Here is a 19804-nt window from a genome sequence, read left to right as displayed (position 1 = left end):
CAATGCTCTTTTTGTACCAGACATCGAACGTATAACTAGGCGCGTTACACATTTTTAAATCAAAATATGTGAATACTATTGGATATAATACTAAATTGGTTGATAAAAATCGGCAATCAAAAGTTTTTCTATCGGAATTTACATATATGTGGAATTCATAGAATTTATTAACCATTCTCTTGATATTACTTATTCTGGACCGCAGAAGTATCGAACGAATGCGCCTGTTATTGATAAGGAACTGATTGCACAATAAACATATATATATATATAATGTTCTGTTCCCCCCCTTATATATTTAATTACATATTAGACAAATTTTGTGTATAACGTATGACACAGGGAACAAATTTACAAGAGTGTGCATGAATCACATAGACGCATGAAATTTGTCCAAGCGTCGAAATTCAATCGTAACATACATCATTGCTCTTTTAATATTGACACAAGTTTAGTGTTAGTGTCGAAAGAGAGATATAAAAGAAATGGTTTGTACAATTTTTTTACGAGATCATTTTGTTACGCAAAAAAATTTTAATACATATTCCTATCTATCATTTCTTCTTTTACTTATATGAAATGCATTTTTTTCAATAAATGCGGTGGTCAAAGTACCGATTGTTAATTTAAATAAGCTGCATTTACAGACACACCTTTTTTCCCCTTTTTTTTTGATTCATATCTTTCGGTATATTTTGTGCAATCATATTTTTCATCCAGTAAAGTATACCTCACATAAAGTACTAGAATGTATCAAATATATATATATATATATATTATGTATACATGTGTGTGTATGTGTGTGTGTGTTTACAGTTTGTGTATATAAGCTGCATGAGCTTGTGTCTCTTGACAAGTGTCTTTCACATGACAGTATCATTTTTCCTGTGGAATGATACTAAAACTTGAAGAATGTCGTATCGAAATGATTGCGATTAGTCGTCTAGATCGTTAACGTGAAGGACCTCTCTATGGGTTAAACCGGCATCCGATAGAGTCAAGATGTCTCTACAAGGATAGAGGATTCTTCTGGGATAGCTCGTTGTTATCTCGAAACTCGCTGGAGAATCTGGTTGGCTGAATATCCAGTGATAAACGTCCTGAAAAAGATAACAAAATAACGCCTATTTTCATTGTATGTCATTATTTCGCCAAGTTAACGATAACAAATTATTGCTACGATTATGTATGTACGGATGTCTAATAAAAAAAAACCTGCAAATTGTTCATATTATTTTAATTAAGAATATTTCTGATTCATGTTTACGATCGTTTATATTCGCAATTATACCTCTACTGTATCGGTCATAAGAAATCTTCTTTTCATCGTTCTTTCTCCAAGCTTAATTTGAAGGTGACACGCATTGGGATTGGATGGTTGCGGCTCGAGTGGCACTTTGCCAATAGTCAGTTCTTTCTCGAGACGTATACGTTGTATCTCCAGCTCTTGAGCGTTCAACACTTCCTTCTCTCGGGCCTCTTGCTCCTCGCGTGCTCTTCGTTCCTCTTCTCTTATGCGATCTTTCTCCTGATCCGCGCGCAACGACTCCTCGTAAGCGCGATCCTGTTGTTGCCGAAGCGATTGCGCCGCGCTACGTTCCGCTCTAAAATACCAATAAAAAGATGCGATAAATAACATTTCCCCAATCTTTATATATCAGCAGATTTTCAAAAGGTAACACAAGTTTTGCATTATTGCCAGATTTATTTCCAGATCATAAATCTTACGAAATATTCCAATTACCTGTCTCGACGTGCTTGGATCAGATTAATTTCATTACGTTCTATGATCGTTTGCAATCGCGACATTAAATCAGCGGAAGACGGTGCGCCTTCCAATCTGTAAGATAGAAAAACAAGTTTTTGTATCAAGTTAAATAAATTGTAAATATTGAAATAATACACAAATGTTTAAATTTAAAATATGCAAACACATCAGCTTTACGTACCGACCGACTATTGTCATTCTATTGTCCTTTAGCACGATCAGCGCTAGAAAGGGATACGAACCCAATTTGAGTGCTTCCGCGACTTTGTAACCCTCTCCGGACTTTACGTTACATGCCCAGAACAAAGTATGAATATTTATATATCGTATCACTTCCGGATCGCACAATGTATCTCTGGAAAAGATACATTTCTCATCACATTTATATACTTTATGTACACGCTATCTATTAAAAAAGTAACTGCGAGTAATCATAGGATTACCTGCACCATTGGTCGACTTCTTGAGTCTCATCCTTATGCAGATATACCAACAGAAATCTCAATTCTTGTTTCGCGTCCGAAAGAGCTTGGCTGTAGGAGCCTTGGTAAAATACTGGGTGAGTGTTACCGTAACGCTCCTCATACGATCTAATAAAGTTGACTACATCTTCCACTGGATCGGCGGACACTTGGAAGATATTATTTATTTGCTTCAATTACGGTGCACGAATTATAAATCTACACGTACACGATGACGAGGATTATCTTGCAAGGTTTTAATTGAATCTAAGTAGCTTAGAGAAAAATTTGCTTCTAAACATTTATTTTGAGCACAATAGTGAAATATCCTACATAAATCTATTTGTTAATTCTTAAGAAATTGAAATTGACTCGTAAACGGAATGAACGTAAGTAACGTTCATTATTGCGTTGTATACGCTATACTCACCAGGTCTAACATTTCTCTTAAATATTGCAAAAAGTAGCTGTAGGATACCGCTCACTAGATTGTAACACATGGAAAAAATGTAGGACAAGAGACCGCCGCCTCCACCGGAGCTTCCTGGGTAACTGAAATAAATTCTGGAACTACTGTCATCTACAACCAGTGGCGGGCGGGCACGCGAGTCCTGTGCGTACATGGACGGTCTGCCTTCGTACAAGTTCAATTGTTCCTACAACACACAAAGTAAGCTCCTGCACACAAGAAGCATTTTGAATAACGTAAATCAGAGCTCGTACGTGACGCGCGACGCTTAACATAAGGCATCCGTTAGCAATATTGAAAAATTATCAATAATAAAATAATAAATATGCCGCTGCTCGTCGCAAGGATACAACTTTATTCGGTTATTCGTTTCGGATAACGTTTGATGTACGAAATTCTATCGAAATATAGTGAATCGCGTGAAACGCCGCGAGAACAGATCGAGAGACAAGGGAGATAACGTATGGTACCTGAACCGCCACTTCCAGGTTCCAGTTGTGCCTCTGCAAAACGTCTCTGCATACCGATAGGTCTTCGATGCCGGTGAGATCCTGGAGGTAAATCATTACGTATCGTTATTCGCGATAACGAATATCGGAGTAAGGCGCGTGACCTTAAGATAAGGAACGCAGAACCGCGTACCTGAAACTGCAGTACTTTCTCAGTTTGATCGCCGCTGAGCTCCCCCAGGGCGAGGTCTGCCATCGCGACGTTTCCCCCGTCCGTGGGTATCCGTTGGGTGCGAAACGTTCGGAAAATCCGGCTGTCGTGCGCGCAGTTACGTCGAGCTCGTCAGCTGATGTTGGAATCGCATACGCGGCGTAGGTTATAACGCGGGATCGTAACCATTTGGCTTAAGGCGGCGTGTACCCCGGGCGGGAGTTAACCTCGCGCGTTGTCCCGAGCCAGTCCCGAGTCCCGAGTCTCGAGCGCCAAGTCCCTCGAAGACGTCACGACGCCGCGGCGGTGGTACACCTCATTTCTCCGCTCCGGCGTGCACGATGTTTTCCGATGTCATGGCTTTCCACGGGCACAATTTACAATTTACAACTTCAATAATTTCACGCTCGTCTCTCATTGAGTCTTCACACGCGTACATACGACAACCAACGATCGGCGCTTCTCGGCACACCTCGCGATTGGCGGATCGTGTTTATCGAAATCCCCCTAAACCCTCGTATGGACGCGCCTTTAAAAGTCACTCGATAGTGACGTTTGACGACTGGACGTTGCACCGTTACGCCATTTCGCGCCAGCATTTTAGCTTCGGCGATCGCGCGAAAATTTCCTGACAAGATATGGAGTCCGGCTTTCATCGCGTTAGGCCACGTATATGTATATAGCGAATGAAAGTGAAGTGAGAAATGGGTAATAATATAAAAATAACAAAATGTTACCTGACTCAAGGTATTGGTTTAAATTTCATCCTTTAGTATTTTACAGTGCGGTTACATTATGTTTTATTTTCTAGGACATCAAGAAGAATAAGGATAGTCGCTTTTGCGGCAAAGAAACAAAAAGAACGAGTTGTTCTAGGACTATATCGAAGCGCGTAACAAGTTCTTTTTTCGTTCGATGGGAGGGGGCAGGAGGGAATCCGTGATAAACGGGCGGTAGTCAGTGTTGTGTGATCGCCCGTGAAAATGTTGAAAGACTAATATGCGTCGTGTGGAGATCAACGATAAAGCGCAAAAGGAAAAAATAAAAGCGCGTGTGCGGGATATAGAAGACGCCAAGACGGTATATAATACCGGTTGGAGAACTCTGGGCCTAAAAAACCAGAACATCGTATATTGCGGCGAATCGTTTCCTCTCTCGAGAAAATATTCCAACGAGAGTCAAAGAGAGATTCTACGTATAATAAAAGCAAAATTCCAGGAATGATCTCGCCAAACGATTCCGAGAAAATCGCGAGGCAGAGAGAGAAATTCTGCTCGGGGCGACGGGAGAAGCCTGCTCCGAATTGCGGTCCTGGTCCTGGGGAGGCCACGCACCCCCGCGGAGTACGGCGGGGAGGGCGAGAGGGCGCGCGTACGCGCGCGGATTACTACGCGCGCGGGGGCGTAATGGCGAGGGTGGGAGGAAGGACGCGCGCCGTCAGTTCAACGCGAGCCACGAACGAGCGTGGGTCGCGCGCGTGTGCGTGTGTACGTGCGTGCGTGCAATTTAACGTCGCGTTTTGCATCGGTGGGCGTAAGCGGGGCCCGTCGTCGACGACGTCGACGACGACGACGACGACGACGGGATTTCGCGCCTGATTTCGCGTCGCCGGACCGGAGTTACGCCACGCCGAGAAGCGTCGCCGTCGTCTCGCCCCCCCACCCCGCGCGGCTGTCCGCGCGATGCGGGCTCGAGTGTCGCGAACTTAGCCGCGCATAACACGATTATTACGCGACGCGACGCGGGAAAGACCGGATGCGCGTGTCGACGGTGCGAGCGGGGGTGTCGACGCGGGATGAGCGCGAGGGAAGTCACCCTCTACGGCGGGTCCCCCTGGGGCTTCCGCATGCACGGCGGCTGCGACACGCATCAACCCCTGCGCATCTCCAGGGTGAGTGAACGTATCGCACTATCGGTACTATCACCGATACATTCTGTCTCGCGGTCACGTGATCGCGGAATCGAAATAATTGTGCTTTTTCGTCATTGAAAGATCGCAGCCTGAACGTTATATCTGCGTAAAATGTTTCCTCTCGCGTTTCACGTGATCGCGCGATTTTTTAAACGAATATATATTTGCAAGATTATCTTGAACATAGATCATAGATCATGTACCCGCATGTACGGAGCGGATTGTATTTTTTGATAAAATGATGTATGTACAAACGATAACATTATAATTATATATATATATATATATATATATAGACATTGCATAAAACTATAATTATTGCATAACGAAATACTGTATGTCTGATCATTCCACGCATGATGTTAATTGTTATTAACGATAGTAATTATTTGCTTGCTTTTAAGCATCAGGGCGCGTCAGTCGTGTAATTTATGTGCGACGCAATGCGTGATGCAGAGTGGAGTTAGTATATGTAATCATAATTATATTACATCCCGAATTTGAATATTTGACGAAGGCATCGTGCGCTAAAATCGTTAATTAACAAATATCGCATTACACGTATATATAGCTCAATCCGCATTTCCGACTCGTCGCATTATTAACGCCGACCAACATTCGACTCGTTGAATTTATCCGTCGGATTATATCTCCGCCGGAGTTTGTCGCGCTCCTCGCGAAAGCGCCGTGAGATTGCGGGGAAAAATATAAAGAAAAAAAATGGGAGAAAAGAGAAAGACGCTTGAGAGAACGCACGCAGCTTCTGCTACTCGCTATATATTATCCAATTTAGGTCCTATCTTAGGCTTACCCCGTTTATCACCGTGAGCGGTGAAAAGAGATAATCGCGCGAGTGGAAAAAGTTGCATTGATCCGCGGCGCCCCGCGTGTCGCGCGGTATACTTTTATATTAATTATCACTGAACGCGCCACTGCGCGCGCGCGCGTAATTTTCCTCGCGACCACCGCAAATCCGTGTATACCCACTTTTCGTATCAGCTCCATCATTCTATAAACGATTCTTCCAGTTAAGTATACGTCCTATTTCTTGTTTTCACGAAGATAATTATGTTACATATTCAAGACGAAATATCGCGCGATTCTCCAACTCGCCGCCGTAATTTTCTTCGCGATCATTGCGGATCTACTTACGTGCAGACTTTGTTCTACGGACAATTCTTTTAATTTATGAGAATAGAAACTTTTCATATTTTTGATTAGAAAGATATTAGTTTATATATGCAGAATAGTACAGCGCTGTTAATTTCGTAGCGTCAAATTATACTCAATTTGAGTCATTTTTATAACCATTCCTATAGATCGCCGCTGCTTCTACTTAACATGCTGCTAATTTAATTAAGCCAACGAAGTTAAAATACTGTTTTGCGTTAAAATGATAAATTTCGACACACATAGTTGAAAATAACGAAGCGTTATTTAACTCAAGGTATTAGCCCACATTTTATCCTTTAATATTTAACAGCGAGAGAGGAGTTGTGTAATTTTTAAATGCGCGATTAGAAAATCCAAGCGAGATATAAACGCGGCTTCCCGTTTGTTCGACGGTAAATTAAAATGAGATCGGTGATTTATATATTCAACGTGCGTATTGCATAATCACAAGAAGACTACTAGCTACGATTTCAGATAGTTACGATTTGATCGAGCCACGGCGAAGGTCGACGACAAGAGCCTTGACGTGACTTTCTTGCCTCGTTCTACCTGCCGCCACGTGCCTCTATAATACCGGCGAATCTCGTTCTGTTCGAGCGCGTAATTTTCCCTTATCGATCCGACCACGTGTCTAACGTTGATTATAAAGATAACGCGAATTGGAGCGAAGGCGTGGAAGAATGGCGATCTCACGATTCTAGCACGCGGAACCATTCGGAATCGTTCTTTTTCTGCGCAGTTAAAATTGATCTACTATTAAATTTGTAGTGTCCAATTATACTCAATTTGAGTTATTTTTAATCATTTCTATAGGTCGCTGCTCCTATTCGATATATCGTTAATTTAACTGAACCAATGGAATTAATAATTCTGTTTTGTGTTAAAATAATAAGTTTTGACGTACACGGTAGTTAGCAATAACCAAATGTTATTTAACTCAAGATATTGGTTGAAATTTTGTCCTTTAATATTTAACAGTGTTGTTGACGAATGTCAAACGTTCTCGCAAGCGTCCGCGATTCTCAAGCCGACGTTCTTGGAATTAAATTCCGATCTGCCTATCTGCATGTCTATTTAGGGATTGAGGCTTGATGTAGCCCGCTATATTTTAAGATTGTAGTCGGCAGTATTTCTGACTAATCGAATTTCGATCCCGCCACGTTGCGAGTGATGGCCTGTCGCGCTCGTAGAATCGCGTTGGAAAAAAATTTTGTTTGGTGTTCAGTTTTAGAGGATATTTCTCACGCGCGGCTTGTCCGCCGCTGTACAACACGACACGCGACCTTTTGTTATGTAACGTAGGTGATGTTGTGACGCGGCAAATGATTCATAAACGCTACGCGCGCGCAAATTGCGGCGCGCGCCGTGAAATAGAACTTTGTTTGAACTGCGTATCGTGCGCGTGACGCGAATATAACGCTTCGAGCTCGGGACGCGGAAACATATTCCTCCCTAGCCTATATAGACGTGGGTCAAAGATCGCGCTAAAATTGCGGCAGTTTGCAGTATATTTTCGACTCGGCGAGACCCCATGTTCTCTATCATCGCGCGTCGGTATTTTCACCGAGTTTCCTCCGATAACGATAGTCTTGAGGTTTACTCAAGGATCAGAGCGTGTATCTCGCAACACATTTACGACGTTTAAACGTTCGATTAAGTCCCGCGTTCAGATTAATTGTTCGATTAATTGTTCCGTGTTTTCAGATCGATAAAGAAGAGATTCGTTCTATAAACGAACACGCGAAGGGGTTACATAAATTTACAAGTTTAGGGAAAATTTATTATGTTCCATTATAATTTATTGTGATTTATTATGTTCATTGTTGTAACGCTTTCGTGCGATCTCAAGTTTGCTGCCGCCGAGCACTGACGCGAGAATTACGCGCGCTTGCATCGTGTGTACACAGCTTAAATTCAAGGCTTAGCTTCACCCGATCGGTTAATGTTGCTCGACGAAGTGGTACAACGACGTTCTTTCACATACGGCCCGTCTAAGCACTTATCAGTGCCGTCTGTGCAGAAAATTATCCTCTCTTGAGCGAGCAGCACGCGTTCGGCATTAACGTTTCGTACTGTTTCGTATCGCGTCGAGGGTACACGGGATATATATCGTCGCCGGCGAATTAAGAGGAGTCGATCCCGCAGGAATGACTAATTCGCTGCATTTAGACTTAGCGAGCGCACGAGCGCCGGAGTTCGATATATTGCGATCACGTACCCATCACCACGTTTTCGTGAGCGATGGTGTGTGAGTTTGAGAGAGAATAAAAGCAAGGTACAACCCAAGCAAATAATAAGATTAGCGAGAATGAGAACGGGACACACACGCGTTTGATATCGATGGAGCATGATGGTAAAAACTAAAGCTCATTTTTTTTATTTGTACTTCTTGATAAGAAGACAAATACAGTCTTAGCCAAAACTTTACTAGGAAATCTATTAAAATAAAGTATTTTAAAATAACATTTACTTTTGGAAGAGAAATAAATCATCACTTAGCTCCAACAATTTTCTCTTATTTTTATCCAATTTATTAAACAATTTTTAAACAATAGAAGTCTTTCCTGGTATTCAGTACAACATGGTGATGATGAGGGTGCCTAATAATTTTGGCCAAGGCTATAGATGTAGGGATAAGATGACTTTTTGTCCATGTTCTTAAAAATTATTATCTCGACTAATCGAGTTGCATTTCAAAGGCGGAAGACGAACCGCGGAAGGAAAACGAAAACGGAAGAGTATCGCGCGACATTGACATCGCGTGTCAAGGCCGCACGTAGGCAGAAACTGGCACGCATCCGTGACGCAATCGTACGAACCTCAATGTGTAACGTGAGGAGCGTCTCGTACCACAATTAGCGCACGTCGTTGCGCACCGCGAAAGGCAAACCCGCGACACACCGGTTCTCGGTTGATTGGCGTTGCGCGACGTCTCCCCTCTTTTTCCGTTTTCCTTTTTCCCTTTTCCTTTGCCAGGTCGTTACCGCGGAAGTCATCGTCCAAAGCCTCGTTCTCGCGCGCATTACGCCGACGCTTTTTTCCATCCGTTTTTGCGTTGGCGGTCTCTTTAATCCTTTGTACACGAGCGAGCCGCTCTCTCTCTCTCTCTCAATCAAGGGAGAACACTGCATAAGCGTCCGAGTGTAATTGGTGAAGGAGCCGTAACGCGGCGAGCGGACGAACGAAATTAATTTAATCAAGATTTATTCCCGGCGAGAGAGAGACAGAACGGATCGTTGTAATAACGAAATGAAAAATGGTCGGAGGGACTCGAGAACCTCAAATGATCTTTGCGAGGCGTGTGCCATTTTTTGTCAGCCTGCGGTTCGTTCGCGCCGGAATGGCCCGCGGTTGACAATGGAGGCGGTTTTATGCTCATGAGCGCAAATGGATTAAAGGCTGCGTCCCGCTGTTCTTCCGTCCTGCCGGTGGTCTTGATTAACACGGTGACCCTGTTGGCTATTGCGAGCCGAGCGCTAACAATTGTACCGCATATAGCCTAATTTATATGTCTCAAGATGAGTACGTCGCTGGCTGCGCAATTTTTACGTCGATGGCTCGCGTTTCGCGCACCTTCAACTATAAATGCGGAATATTTACAAAATATCGGTATGCAATTTTAAACTTTAATAACTTTGGATGTGTACGTGATGAACGGGCCTTGCAAATTGTATTTAAAAGTTTAATTCTTCAAACTTTGTCGCAATGTAGCGTATTAGAAGAAATAAAAATACATTTTTTTTTAATTCGTTAACTACTAACGTACACTAATATCAAGTATACGTACGGAAACTTCAGAAACCAAGTTTTTAAATGCCGTTCATCGCGTACGTACGTTTACCGTGTATGTCCAAAGTTATTCATTTAAAATTGTACGTGGTTTTTACAAATACTTTGCTCTATATAATTCGGCCTGTAAAATGTACGAATAGTGACGCGTACCAATTTCGCGTCGTCAAGGATTAAAGGGAAAAACGGCTGTTCCTGCGTGCTTTCCGCGGGATCAGGGAGTTGCGAAATTTACGGCGAACGCGCCGTTAAATCCGCGCTATAAATGTTAATAAGACCGTTATCGGCCAGGAGCGACACATTTCACGAGGAAACTGAAATTCCACTTTAAGGCCGATCTCAGGTCCTAGCAACCGTCCTGGCCCCGTTCCAGAATCCTACTCTCGCGATTTCCTTCGGTTGCGTTCCCGATGTTCGCCGCGCCGCGTTGTAATGCTCGCGCGAGGATATAAAACGTCCGCCGCCTCTGTTAGACCCTTTTCCTTTCCGCTAAAACCGAGATCGTGCAATCGACTTCGAGGAACGGGGAATTCCGCCGTCAAAATCCGACCTTTTACCGAGCGAATTAGTTGGCGCGACTCGTGTTTGCGTTGCCGAGAAGCTCGCGAGAATCCGACGGCCGGGGTGTCCCGTTTCTTGCGTCGTCACTTCGTAACTCGTGTAACGTAAACTCTGAGCAGAATTTCCAGCTTCGGTCGACGGCATTGCGCATATCCTCGCGTTTCCTGTTTTCCATTTTGATGAAAGGTGTACCAGAAGTGAAACTTCATACGTACATACACCGGTCGCTCCGCTACCGCTTCTGGCGGAGATCGCCGATTTAATTCACGCGCATATTTTTTTTCCTCTCACTCGTAGCAATTTCGTGGAACATCTTGGGGCTTCTTTAACTCGCCTTGCGGAACGTATGTCGAATGTATATAAATAATCGCGGCATTTTCGATCTGCCGTGAAGCGCGCGCGGATAGCTTATCCGCTATGTCGGGCGGTGACGGCGGTTAAATCCAACGAAAATAGACGTGCAACACGGGTACAGTCGTTGCACCACCGCAATACGTCATTGTTTCGCTCGTCGTAACGCCCAAGTCAAACTAAACGCGCTCATCCACGGAGCTCGAGTAACGGACTTTATTATGAAAGCAAATAAATTATGGCATACCTTATTATTCCTCGCGCACTTCTCGCGGCGTCGCGCCGTGTCGCATTTCAAATGAGCCTGGCTCGCGCGTTTCTTAGATCAAACTTGATTTAATTATTACTTTTGTTTCAAGTACCATGGAGAAATTCTCTCCTCGTTGCCGAGTACGCAAATCCGAGAGAAAACATTGATTTCTAACGGCAAGTTTCCATCTGGCGTACGGCACAGACTTCACTTGGGTTTGCGAGAAATTCCGTTTCCGATGTTTTATCGTATTGAAAGTGCTTAATATATCGTCGATACGTTAGCTCGTTTCGACATCCGTCGACGGAACGATCCGGCTCGACGTTCTGCCGAACGCGCGCAGAGTAGGATCAGTAGGATGCACATTATAGGTGGAGCGTGTGAGTGGGAGAGGTGAAGGGTTAAACAGCTCGATGCAATTTTTCCGGCGTGCGTAGATATTCGACGAACGAACGCTCGGGTTACGTGTCGGGTATTAGAAACGGGCAGCTGCGTCTGCTCTCTCTCTCTCTCTCTCTCTCTCTCTCTCTCTCTCTCTCTCTCTCTCTCTCTCTCTCTCTCTCTCTCGTTGTACGCTTGTACGGGGTATCAATTTGGCGTACCAGACCTTTCGACCCCGGGGCAAACGGCCATTAATTCACGCACTTATCTCCCGCCGCGCGCACTCGCCCGTTCACGAGTGGTTGCACCGCGTGCGTACATACACTCCGGCTGGACATCCACGACGAGTCTCGTTGACTCTTGGTACTCTCGCGATCGGTAGACGCGCCGCGGTAGTCATATACACGGATGCCACGTTATAGTTAAAAATAGATATTCGCCGCGGAGCAAAGTATGCGTTAGCCTCAATGGATTCGATTGTACGGGCGCTCGCTTCTCGGAGGAATTTCAAACGCGCCGCGCGCTGACCGTCGATCGCTCTTTGAACGCGCCCGACATTCTGATCCGCCGAAAATCATTTTGACGTCGAGTTGAATTACGTGCGCGAGCTCCGATTGGCAACTGAATAATAATTGATGAACAATCGAAACGGCACAGCAATATTCATTGAAACATACCGAAACGTGCAACGAAATAAATTTATAGTTGCATATATTTACACATTAATTCGATGTAAATTGTGCTTTCATGGTGTGTATATAAATACACCGAACATCTTGTTTGCGGTGAACGATTGAAATTGCAGCGCTGCATTTGACTTTATGTCGGATGATTCCAAATTACATATTATTTGCATACGAACATTTCCGCGGTTTAGACCGCAAGAGATAGAAAGAGAGAACGCGGGGGGCTGTTGAGACGCGATTCATCGTTCAAAGCCGCGCGAGCGTGGAAACAGCTTCGCACTAACATTAACGTTAACGGCGACAAGTAACGCACCTCGATGCGCGACACGCGACGTCAATAGAAACTTGTAATATCTAACAATAAGTGTTTTGCACCGGCAACAACGACCATTGTCGTTAATATGCCCAGCACATTCTCGAGTGAAAGAGAGAAAGAGAGGAAGAGAGAGAAATCTTGGAGAACACGAGGTGGAGTCGCCGCCGCCGCCGCCACCGCGCGCTTTGCTCCTTTCTACCGGTAAAAGTAATCGATCGCGCTGCCGCCGCCGCCGCCGCCTGCAGACTCGCGCAGCACGCTTGCAGCTCTGCACACCGGGCTGCATAAGAGTAGGCGTCGTCGCTACGCCACTGGTCGCGGCATTGGCCTTAGAAATACCCCGTCCCAGCATCGATATCTTTTCTCTCGATACTAAATATCGTTAGCAATCTTTCGGAGCACTGGTTAAAGCGCCGATATTTTAAGATTGCTATTCGACAGGTTCGAATTATATACACTGTTAAATATTAAAGGATCTATACCATTAGATATTAGACGTTACATATTATCAGAAACTTTTCTTAGAAATGCCAACTCCACACGACAATAGCCAAGTCCTTTATAATAATGACGGTATATAGTAATGAATGAAGATATCGGTGTCGTTAAAACTGAAACATCTTCGGGGATGATGAGGCGAGGTACGTCATTCGCCGAAGGCACGGTTACAATTGTATGCATTCGATCGCGCCGGAGCATAAGTTTGATGTCCGGCCATAAATTCGCCGACGATCTTCGCCGCGCCGCCCGGGCTCGACTCTAATGAATAATGGAAGGCGCAATTTCAAACACCTGATAACACCTTTTGTTCCCTATCGCTATACGAGCGCGATAACGACAAGGTCAGGGAATATATTGCCGTGACGGGCAATCACGATACCCGCGTTTACGATCCCGGTGCGCTTATCCCGGAGAGAAGGAACGCTCTTTGTATATACATACATTGTGTCAGGAATCTCGCGAAGAGGTTTACTGCGCCTTGATTGCACGTCCGCTTTCGTAACGGCTGCGCGTCGGCTAAGAAATTCTTCTTCGAGGCGGACAAATTCCGCTCCAAGAGCGGAGGACCACGCGAGGACTAAAAAAAAAATGCGAGGAAGGAGCGCGTTACGATTTAGGGCCGTCAGTTACGTCAGCGGGTATCTGGGCCACTGGGGTTTAAAGAGCCCTTTTTGGCGTAATCCCAAAGCGCGAAGCTCGAGGATCGACGACGAGGGAGACGGTCAGCCACCTCGTCGCGACGCGGCGAAGGCGAAGTGCCTTTGAATGGGCTCCAGGGGCAAACGGCCGCTAATAGCATTTTGACGAGCCACTCGTACAACATACGACCCCGGTTGGGTGTTGTACGGACGACGCGGTTAGGCCGCGTCGGTCTGCGGTGGCGTGCGTTCCGCGGGCGCGGGAGGGGCCCCTGCCTCTCGCTCTTTAGTTGATCGGTCATTCCGACCCGGGAGAGTCAGTGACTCACTCGGGCCTGCATTCTCCCTCGTCGACGTTGCCCTCGCCCTCGCCCGCGCCCGCGCCGCGGCGAGAGTGTTCAGTGTGTGCCATGCTCGCCCCGTTTCGAGGCTAGGCGCTCACTTACGCCCGCATAACGCGCGGGCTACGCCTCTCCGCAGCCCTGTCGTCTACTCCCGATACTTATCGTCGTAGAACGAGTTAGCGGCCAGGGCCGTGAGCGACGCGAATGACCCTGAAGATTTTATTGGAGAACCGGAAAAAAATTTTGATTATCCCCTTTCGCATCCTTTGGAACTAGGATTCCGGTCCTTTCTTAATATCGAAAATTTCATCGTTCACGAGATTTCATCTCTTTTCCATTGTTACTATCTTGATCACAAAACCTTTTGATATGAAGTGTCGATATCAAATACCTCAAAGCTGAAATAGGTTTATAACGAGAATTTTGAAGAACAGGTCCGACCGAAATTATCCTGTGAAATCTTTTTATTCAACGCGTTATCTTTCTCCAAGCATTCCACGGGCTCCATTCTTCCTTCCCGGAGTCTCGATAGAGCCTCGCTGGTACGGGCCTGAGGGTCCCATATGCCTTCGCCGCGTCGAAGCAGCCGTGCCGCCGTTTCTTGGGCCAGTGTGGCAGCGATTCCTCGACCGCGCGCGATCGAGAGACGTGCTCCGACCGCCGCCGTTCGTTCGAGGCGCACGTGTTCCTTCAGACCGCGTAATCGTCGACGTCGCGATCGCGCGCTCGTTATCGGAGCGTACCTCGATCCCGTATCTGCCGTATTATTAATGGACTTTTAATTCCGCGCTATCGACATATCGTGGACGAGCGGGGCGGAAAACGGGGAGACTGTGGACGCCTTATCGAAATTTGCGTCGTTGTTTCGACGTCAGTGCCGAGAAACGCGAGAGTGACGCTGATAAAAGGAATACGATGAATGTACCGAACGATTTCAAAGCGGAAACGGACACCTGAGTCATTATCGATGGTGCGGGACTCGATAGCGGTTTTTTTTTTCACCGCTCGGAAACAGGGAAAGCTCTGTGCTATGCGTATACGAGATACCACCGCGCGTCGAGTCGGAGAGCGTCCGGGAAAACGTCGCGCGCGGCCGAGAAACGCGGAAGTCCACGCTCGCGAGGCGGTCGTGGAATATTCGAAGTGCGCGTCTCGAGATTAGGCGGCGCGGCCGAGGATAGATAAATTTCTCGCTTCAACATCCGTGTGACGTTAAATAAGAGAAACGAGCGCGATTTCGACACTCAAGACGTGCGCGTGCGTGTGTTTCCTTTTCGAGGTGGAAAACCGAGAATTGTCAGCTCTCGCAATCCCGAGGCGAGACAATTCGAGAGTGAAACCGTACATCAACTGGTGGAGACAAAATTGCATCCGGCGTTATACTGCCAGATCGTGCCCAACGATGATTTAAGAAAGTGCGCGGCGCGTTTGTGCGAGCCGAGTACCATCGCGGAGATATACAATCGCGCGAGAGGCTGAGAGGAGCGAGATCGCGATCGAGAAAATTCATTCACAATGGTTCACACGAGTTACGCACAGTGGGCCTGTTTGCCGAGCACGTATCGGAAAAAGGTACGCTTATCCCAACGAGATTTGCGATTTGCGATTACGCGCGCGCCAAAGAAAGAAAAATAGCACATTAAGGAAAAATAGATCGAGCGCTTGTCGCTCGCGAGATAAGAATTAATCCAGATTATAAACGGGTCTGGCGTTGAGCGAATCTTTGAAAAGGATCTCGGAGAATATATGATTCCTACGTAAAAGCCGACCATTTATCTCTCGAATCAAAGGAGTCTGACCCAGTTCTCCTTTCTTTTTTCTTTATCTCGCGGGACCTTTCGTTCGTATGACGAATGTCGCGAATATAGTTTCCGCGGAACCGGATTCTCTCTCGCCCACAGCCAGCCGGCGGGGATTACGTTCCTTCGAAAGGTGCCTCCAATTCCGTAACAATCGTAACTCAAGCGAACGCCCGAGGCTTTAATTGCCGAGCGAGCACCGAGCGAGAGCCGGGGGCTTCTCTCTCAATCGAGGGCCGAGTGGCTCGCGGCGCTACTCGGGAAGCAGACGCTGCTATTTATCGGCGATGAACACGCAGGATATAATCATCCAGCGTACGCAAAAAGGCCCGATCCGAGAACGTCGGCGATTAATAGGCAGAGAACGACGGGATTAGCGAAGGCGAAGTGTAACGGAAGCGCCTGGCGACGTCGCGTCGTCGGGGCGCATCCCTCACGTTCTCCGTCATGAGACTCGAGTAACCCGAGGCGCGATTGGAAAAAACGCAAAGACATCCCGCGATTCGTCGGAACGCACGCCGGATATAAATCAAAACCTTTTTAGATCCGGCCCGGATACAGAATCGGTGTACGTTCTCCACTTCGGAATAGGGTATATCGCGAAAGTATATAGCTCCGCAAATATTTGCGCGCACCAACTGTTTGCTCCGTGCATACGCGCGCACACACCTTGGAAAAAAATATTGATCGAGGCCGCGTTCTTCGAGGCAAGGCCATCCGTAAAAGCTTCATTCGCTTATTGTGTTCCTGAGCCTGAGTACCTCTCCCTGCAGCTGGCTCGCGCGTCGTGTAACGTCAATGCGGCCGTAATGCGGCTCAAAGAGTGTAACGAGTTGTAGACGAGGCAGAAAACGCAGAGATATGAATGAGAATAAATAAAATAGAGTATACAGAAATATATACAGAAATATATATATATATATATATACATATATATATAAAACAGAATAGGGACGCCTTTCACGAGAGAGATTGTCACGCCGAGCTCTTTATCTAAATGCGACTGATTGTGAGAGCTAATCGAGCGAACGAAGGGTTTTGCCTGGCGCGGTGCACCGAACCCGGAGACAGTATTCATATCGTTAATAAAAACATGCTCTCGCGGCCGTGCCCTTATAAATAGCTCGCCGTCGTGAAAGTCCGCCTCTTAAGAGTTAAGCCCAGTTCGCCGCTCGATAACGTCAATATTCGGTGCAGCGGCTGGCGGTGCGACGGCGGCGGTCTCCTTCGGCGCTCCGCTCAGCGTCGCGTGTGTCCGCCCGGCATTATTACCCGGACGAATTGATCTTTACCCGCTCCAACAACCGCCATTATCCCCGAAGGCCCTTGCAACCCCCTCTGCCTCGAGATAATACCGCGCGGGAAGCCGGGAAGATGAGGCGGCGAGCGCGGCGTCCTACGCGAGGCCTCCGCGTTTTCGCATGTCGGCGGCAACGACGTCAAGTGAAAGTCACGTATACCTCCTGATTGCGGTCTTGTTCGGACCTCCCGCGCCGCCGCCGCCACGCCAAATCTCTAATTGCGTTTGCGCAATGTATGCAGACATCCATTAGAAGCGCGGAGTTACGTCAAAGTGTAGCGCGATTCTCGGTTTGCAGGGAGAAAACGTCGCTGTGCGACGCTTTCAAGCCTGCCAGATTTTTTTTTACAGGATTTCGATAATCTTGTCGGAAGAGAGGTATTTGTCAATCGCCGGATAACGATAAAGTATAAGAAAAGACGATGAGAGCGATTCGGGATGACGCCTTATCTTCCGCGCAACGACTTCGCGTATAGCTTTCAATGTCCGAAGTTGCGACAGCTTCGAAAATGTTGCGACACATCGATGTTTATCGACAGCCCGGGAAGCCGGAGGCTAAAGCGAGTTTTGAATCACCGTGGAACTATGGGCGCGTGTATCAGAAAACTCGGGAGAGATGACGGGCGGTATTTGAACTCTGACCACCCAGGTTGGAATCCGAGCTGTTATCCGCTGCACCAGAGGTTCTCAAATTGCGGGATCTGCCCCGAAGGGCAGTGTTCTTTTTTTCCGGAAAGGGATTTAGAAACGTGAGGGTCGCGCGTATTCGATCGAAAGGAGCTTCGCGACTAAATCGTTAATCTCGAGTGACAATGTCGATGGGTTTCTTATACACTTTGCATATCGGACCGTGTATCCGTATTTATCGTCGCCAAGTAGGATTCTGCCACAGCCTGACTTCTTTTTGCGAACGTTCAGTACACTGGTGGCTGACGTCGCTGATGATTCAAGTAGGCTTCTGTGATGCAAACGGACGGGAGTATATAAGACACGAGAAGCGCGCAAGAAACTCGGATAGTATAACCAACGCCTCTCGGTTTACGATTAATGTCGTAACAGGAGCGGCGATTGTGGCTAATTAATTCCAGATTTGCAATCTGGAGCCTGATACTGTCCGAAAACACGCGCGGCTGTTACAGACCGAGTCCTCTCGGAGATGTCTCGATTGTGCTCCGTTTTTATACATAACATTTTATCTACGAGACGTAATGTTTGATGAACGGTACTAAAATTTATATAATTGCAGAACAATATCACCATTATCGAAAAAAAAAAAATCATAATAATGCAATAAAGAGTATCATCCTCCGAAGGTTCCATCTTAATTCCGTCTAATAATGCTCATTAAAATGAAGATACTACACGTGTCATCATTTGCTTCTATAAATGTCACGAAGGAAATTAAGTCGTCGTCGGCAAGATTCCGACGAGGACGTGTCCGGCATCGGCGTGAGCGCTCGTTATTCTTGCCGTCTTGCCGGGATCCAAAAGGCTAAGGCCAACTAGCTGCGTCCATTAACATTGACCTACGGCGCATAAAAAATTGCGTCTGTCGCACCTCGCGGCCGCGGCGCACCCATGTGCCGAATAGCGCGAATCGCCTTATTTCGCATGCACCTGATATCGTTGACCCGAAATCTTCGCGGTCTATCTTAACGTTGCGTTATATGATGCATGTGCGGGAGAAGGGGCCTCTCTTACGTAGAATTGCAAGCGCTTGTCTCGCGATTAGGAGCCGCGAATCGTTATCTGCATAACGATCTCTCGATCGAGGTCGTGTTGCGAGGCGTGCGTTCCACGATATCGAATGAATATATACGCAATCGCGTATACGTACACCGAACGATAACCAACGCGTAAAGTATCACGCGCGTGTACGTGAATAAGTGGAACGCGAGCCTGCACGCTCGCCTTCCACACGCACGTGCGACGTGTAACGGAAATGTAAAGGAGGGTCCACATTATCGAGCCAAACCGCGAACCGAGCCCCGAACCGAATCTCGAGCAGAACTTGCAGACGAACCTCAAATCGAACTCCATCGCGAACCGCGAACATGAGTTAAAATTTTTTGGAGTTAAATCTCGTATTGAAATTTATAATAAAATTTATATAAATTCTTAATACATGTATGCAAAATGCATATTTATATTTACAATCGTATTTTTTAACATTGCAATATATATATTATAAATTTATTGCGTATTTATCACAGGTTTAGAGTATGTTTATGCAATATTAATTCTAAATTTTGTTTTATGGTTTGAAAAGGAATTAAGTTTTGAATACAGAAAAATAATAAAAGCACATATACATATATTCACTCACCTCTTTTCCTGTTTCCATACTTTTTTTATTTTTGCTTTTTCTTTTTGCAGAGATGCCAATATAATGTCGTCATCTTTTTGTCACTATCACATGTCACTATCACATTCGAGTTCTTTACT

General features: G+C 46.0%; 2 protein-coding genes across 2 annotated transcripts in view; one reads left to right on the top strand and one right to left on the bottom strand.

Annotated features, from left to right (window-relative positions):
* Positions 1-142: 142 nt before the first annotated feature.
* Positions 143-3777, bottom strand: Faf2 (Fas-associated factor 2). Its single transcript, XM_077423015.1, has 8 exons — positions 3341-3777; positions 3169-3249; positions 2660-2885; positions 2212-2398; positions 1950-2123; positions 1745-1840; positions 1292-1604; positions 143-1100 (listed from the first exon to the last, which is right to left on the bottom strand). The coding sequence occupies exons 1-8, from the start codon at positions 3401-3403 to the stop codon at positions 936-938; spliced, it is 1305 nt and encodes a 434-aa protein (XP_077279141.1). The 5' UTR covers positions 3404-3777; the 3' UTR covers positions 143-935.
* Positions 3778-3973: 196 nt separating this feature from the next.
* The window catches only part of Cap (Cbl-associated protein), a 75785-nt gene continuing 59954 nt past the window's right edge, over positions 3974-19804 (top strand). Inside the window, exons 1-2 of the mRNA XM_077423219.1 lie at positions 3974-4105; positions 4170-5249. Of these exons, the coding sequence (XP_077279345.1) occupies positions 5154-5249 (96 nt within the window). The 5' untranslated portion in view covers positions 3974-4105; positions 4170-5153. The remainder of the gene's footprint in view (positions 4106-4169; positions 5250-19804) is intronic.

Source organism: Temnothorax americanus, unplaced genomic scaffold (genome assembly GCF_048541705.1).
Source record: "Temnothorax americanus isolate GAGA-0224 unplaced genomic scaffold, ASM4854170v1 Scaffold11, whole genome shotgun sequence".
Lineage (NCBI taxonomy): Eukaryota > Metazoa > Arthropoda > Insecta > Hymenoptera > Formicidae > Temnothorax > Temnothorax americanus.
The sequence above is the reverse complement of the archived record's forward strand: the minus strand, read 5'-3'. Positions and strand labels throughout refer to the sequence as shown.

Bases quoted from the DNA above. Each gene is read 5' to 3' on its own strand.
- Faf2 (XM_077423015.1), bottom strand. From the start codon at position 3,403: ATGGCAGACCTCGCCCTGGGGGAGCTCAGCGGCGATCAAACTGAGAAA. The intron at 2,124-2,211 runs GTAATCCTATGA...TATCTTTTCCAG, and splicing joins GAAGTCGACCAATGGTGCAG to AGATACATTGTGCGATCCGG. The intron at 1,605-1,744 runs GTAATTGGAATA...TTGGTATTTTAG, and splicing joins ATCCAAGCACGTCGAGACAG to AGCGGAACGTAGCGCGGCGC.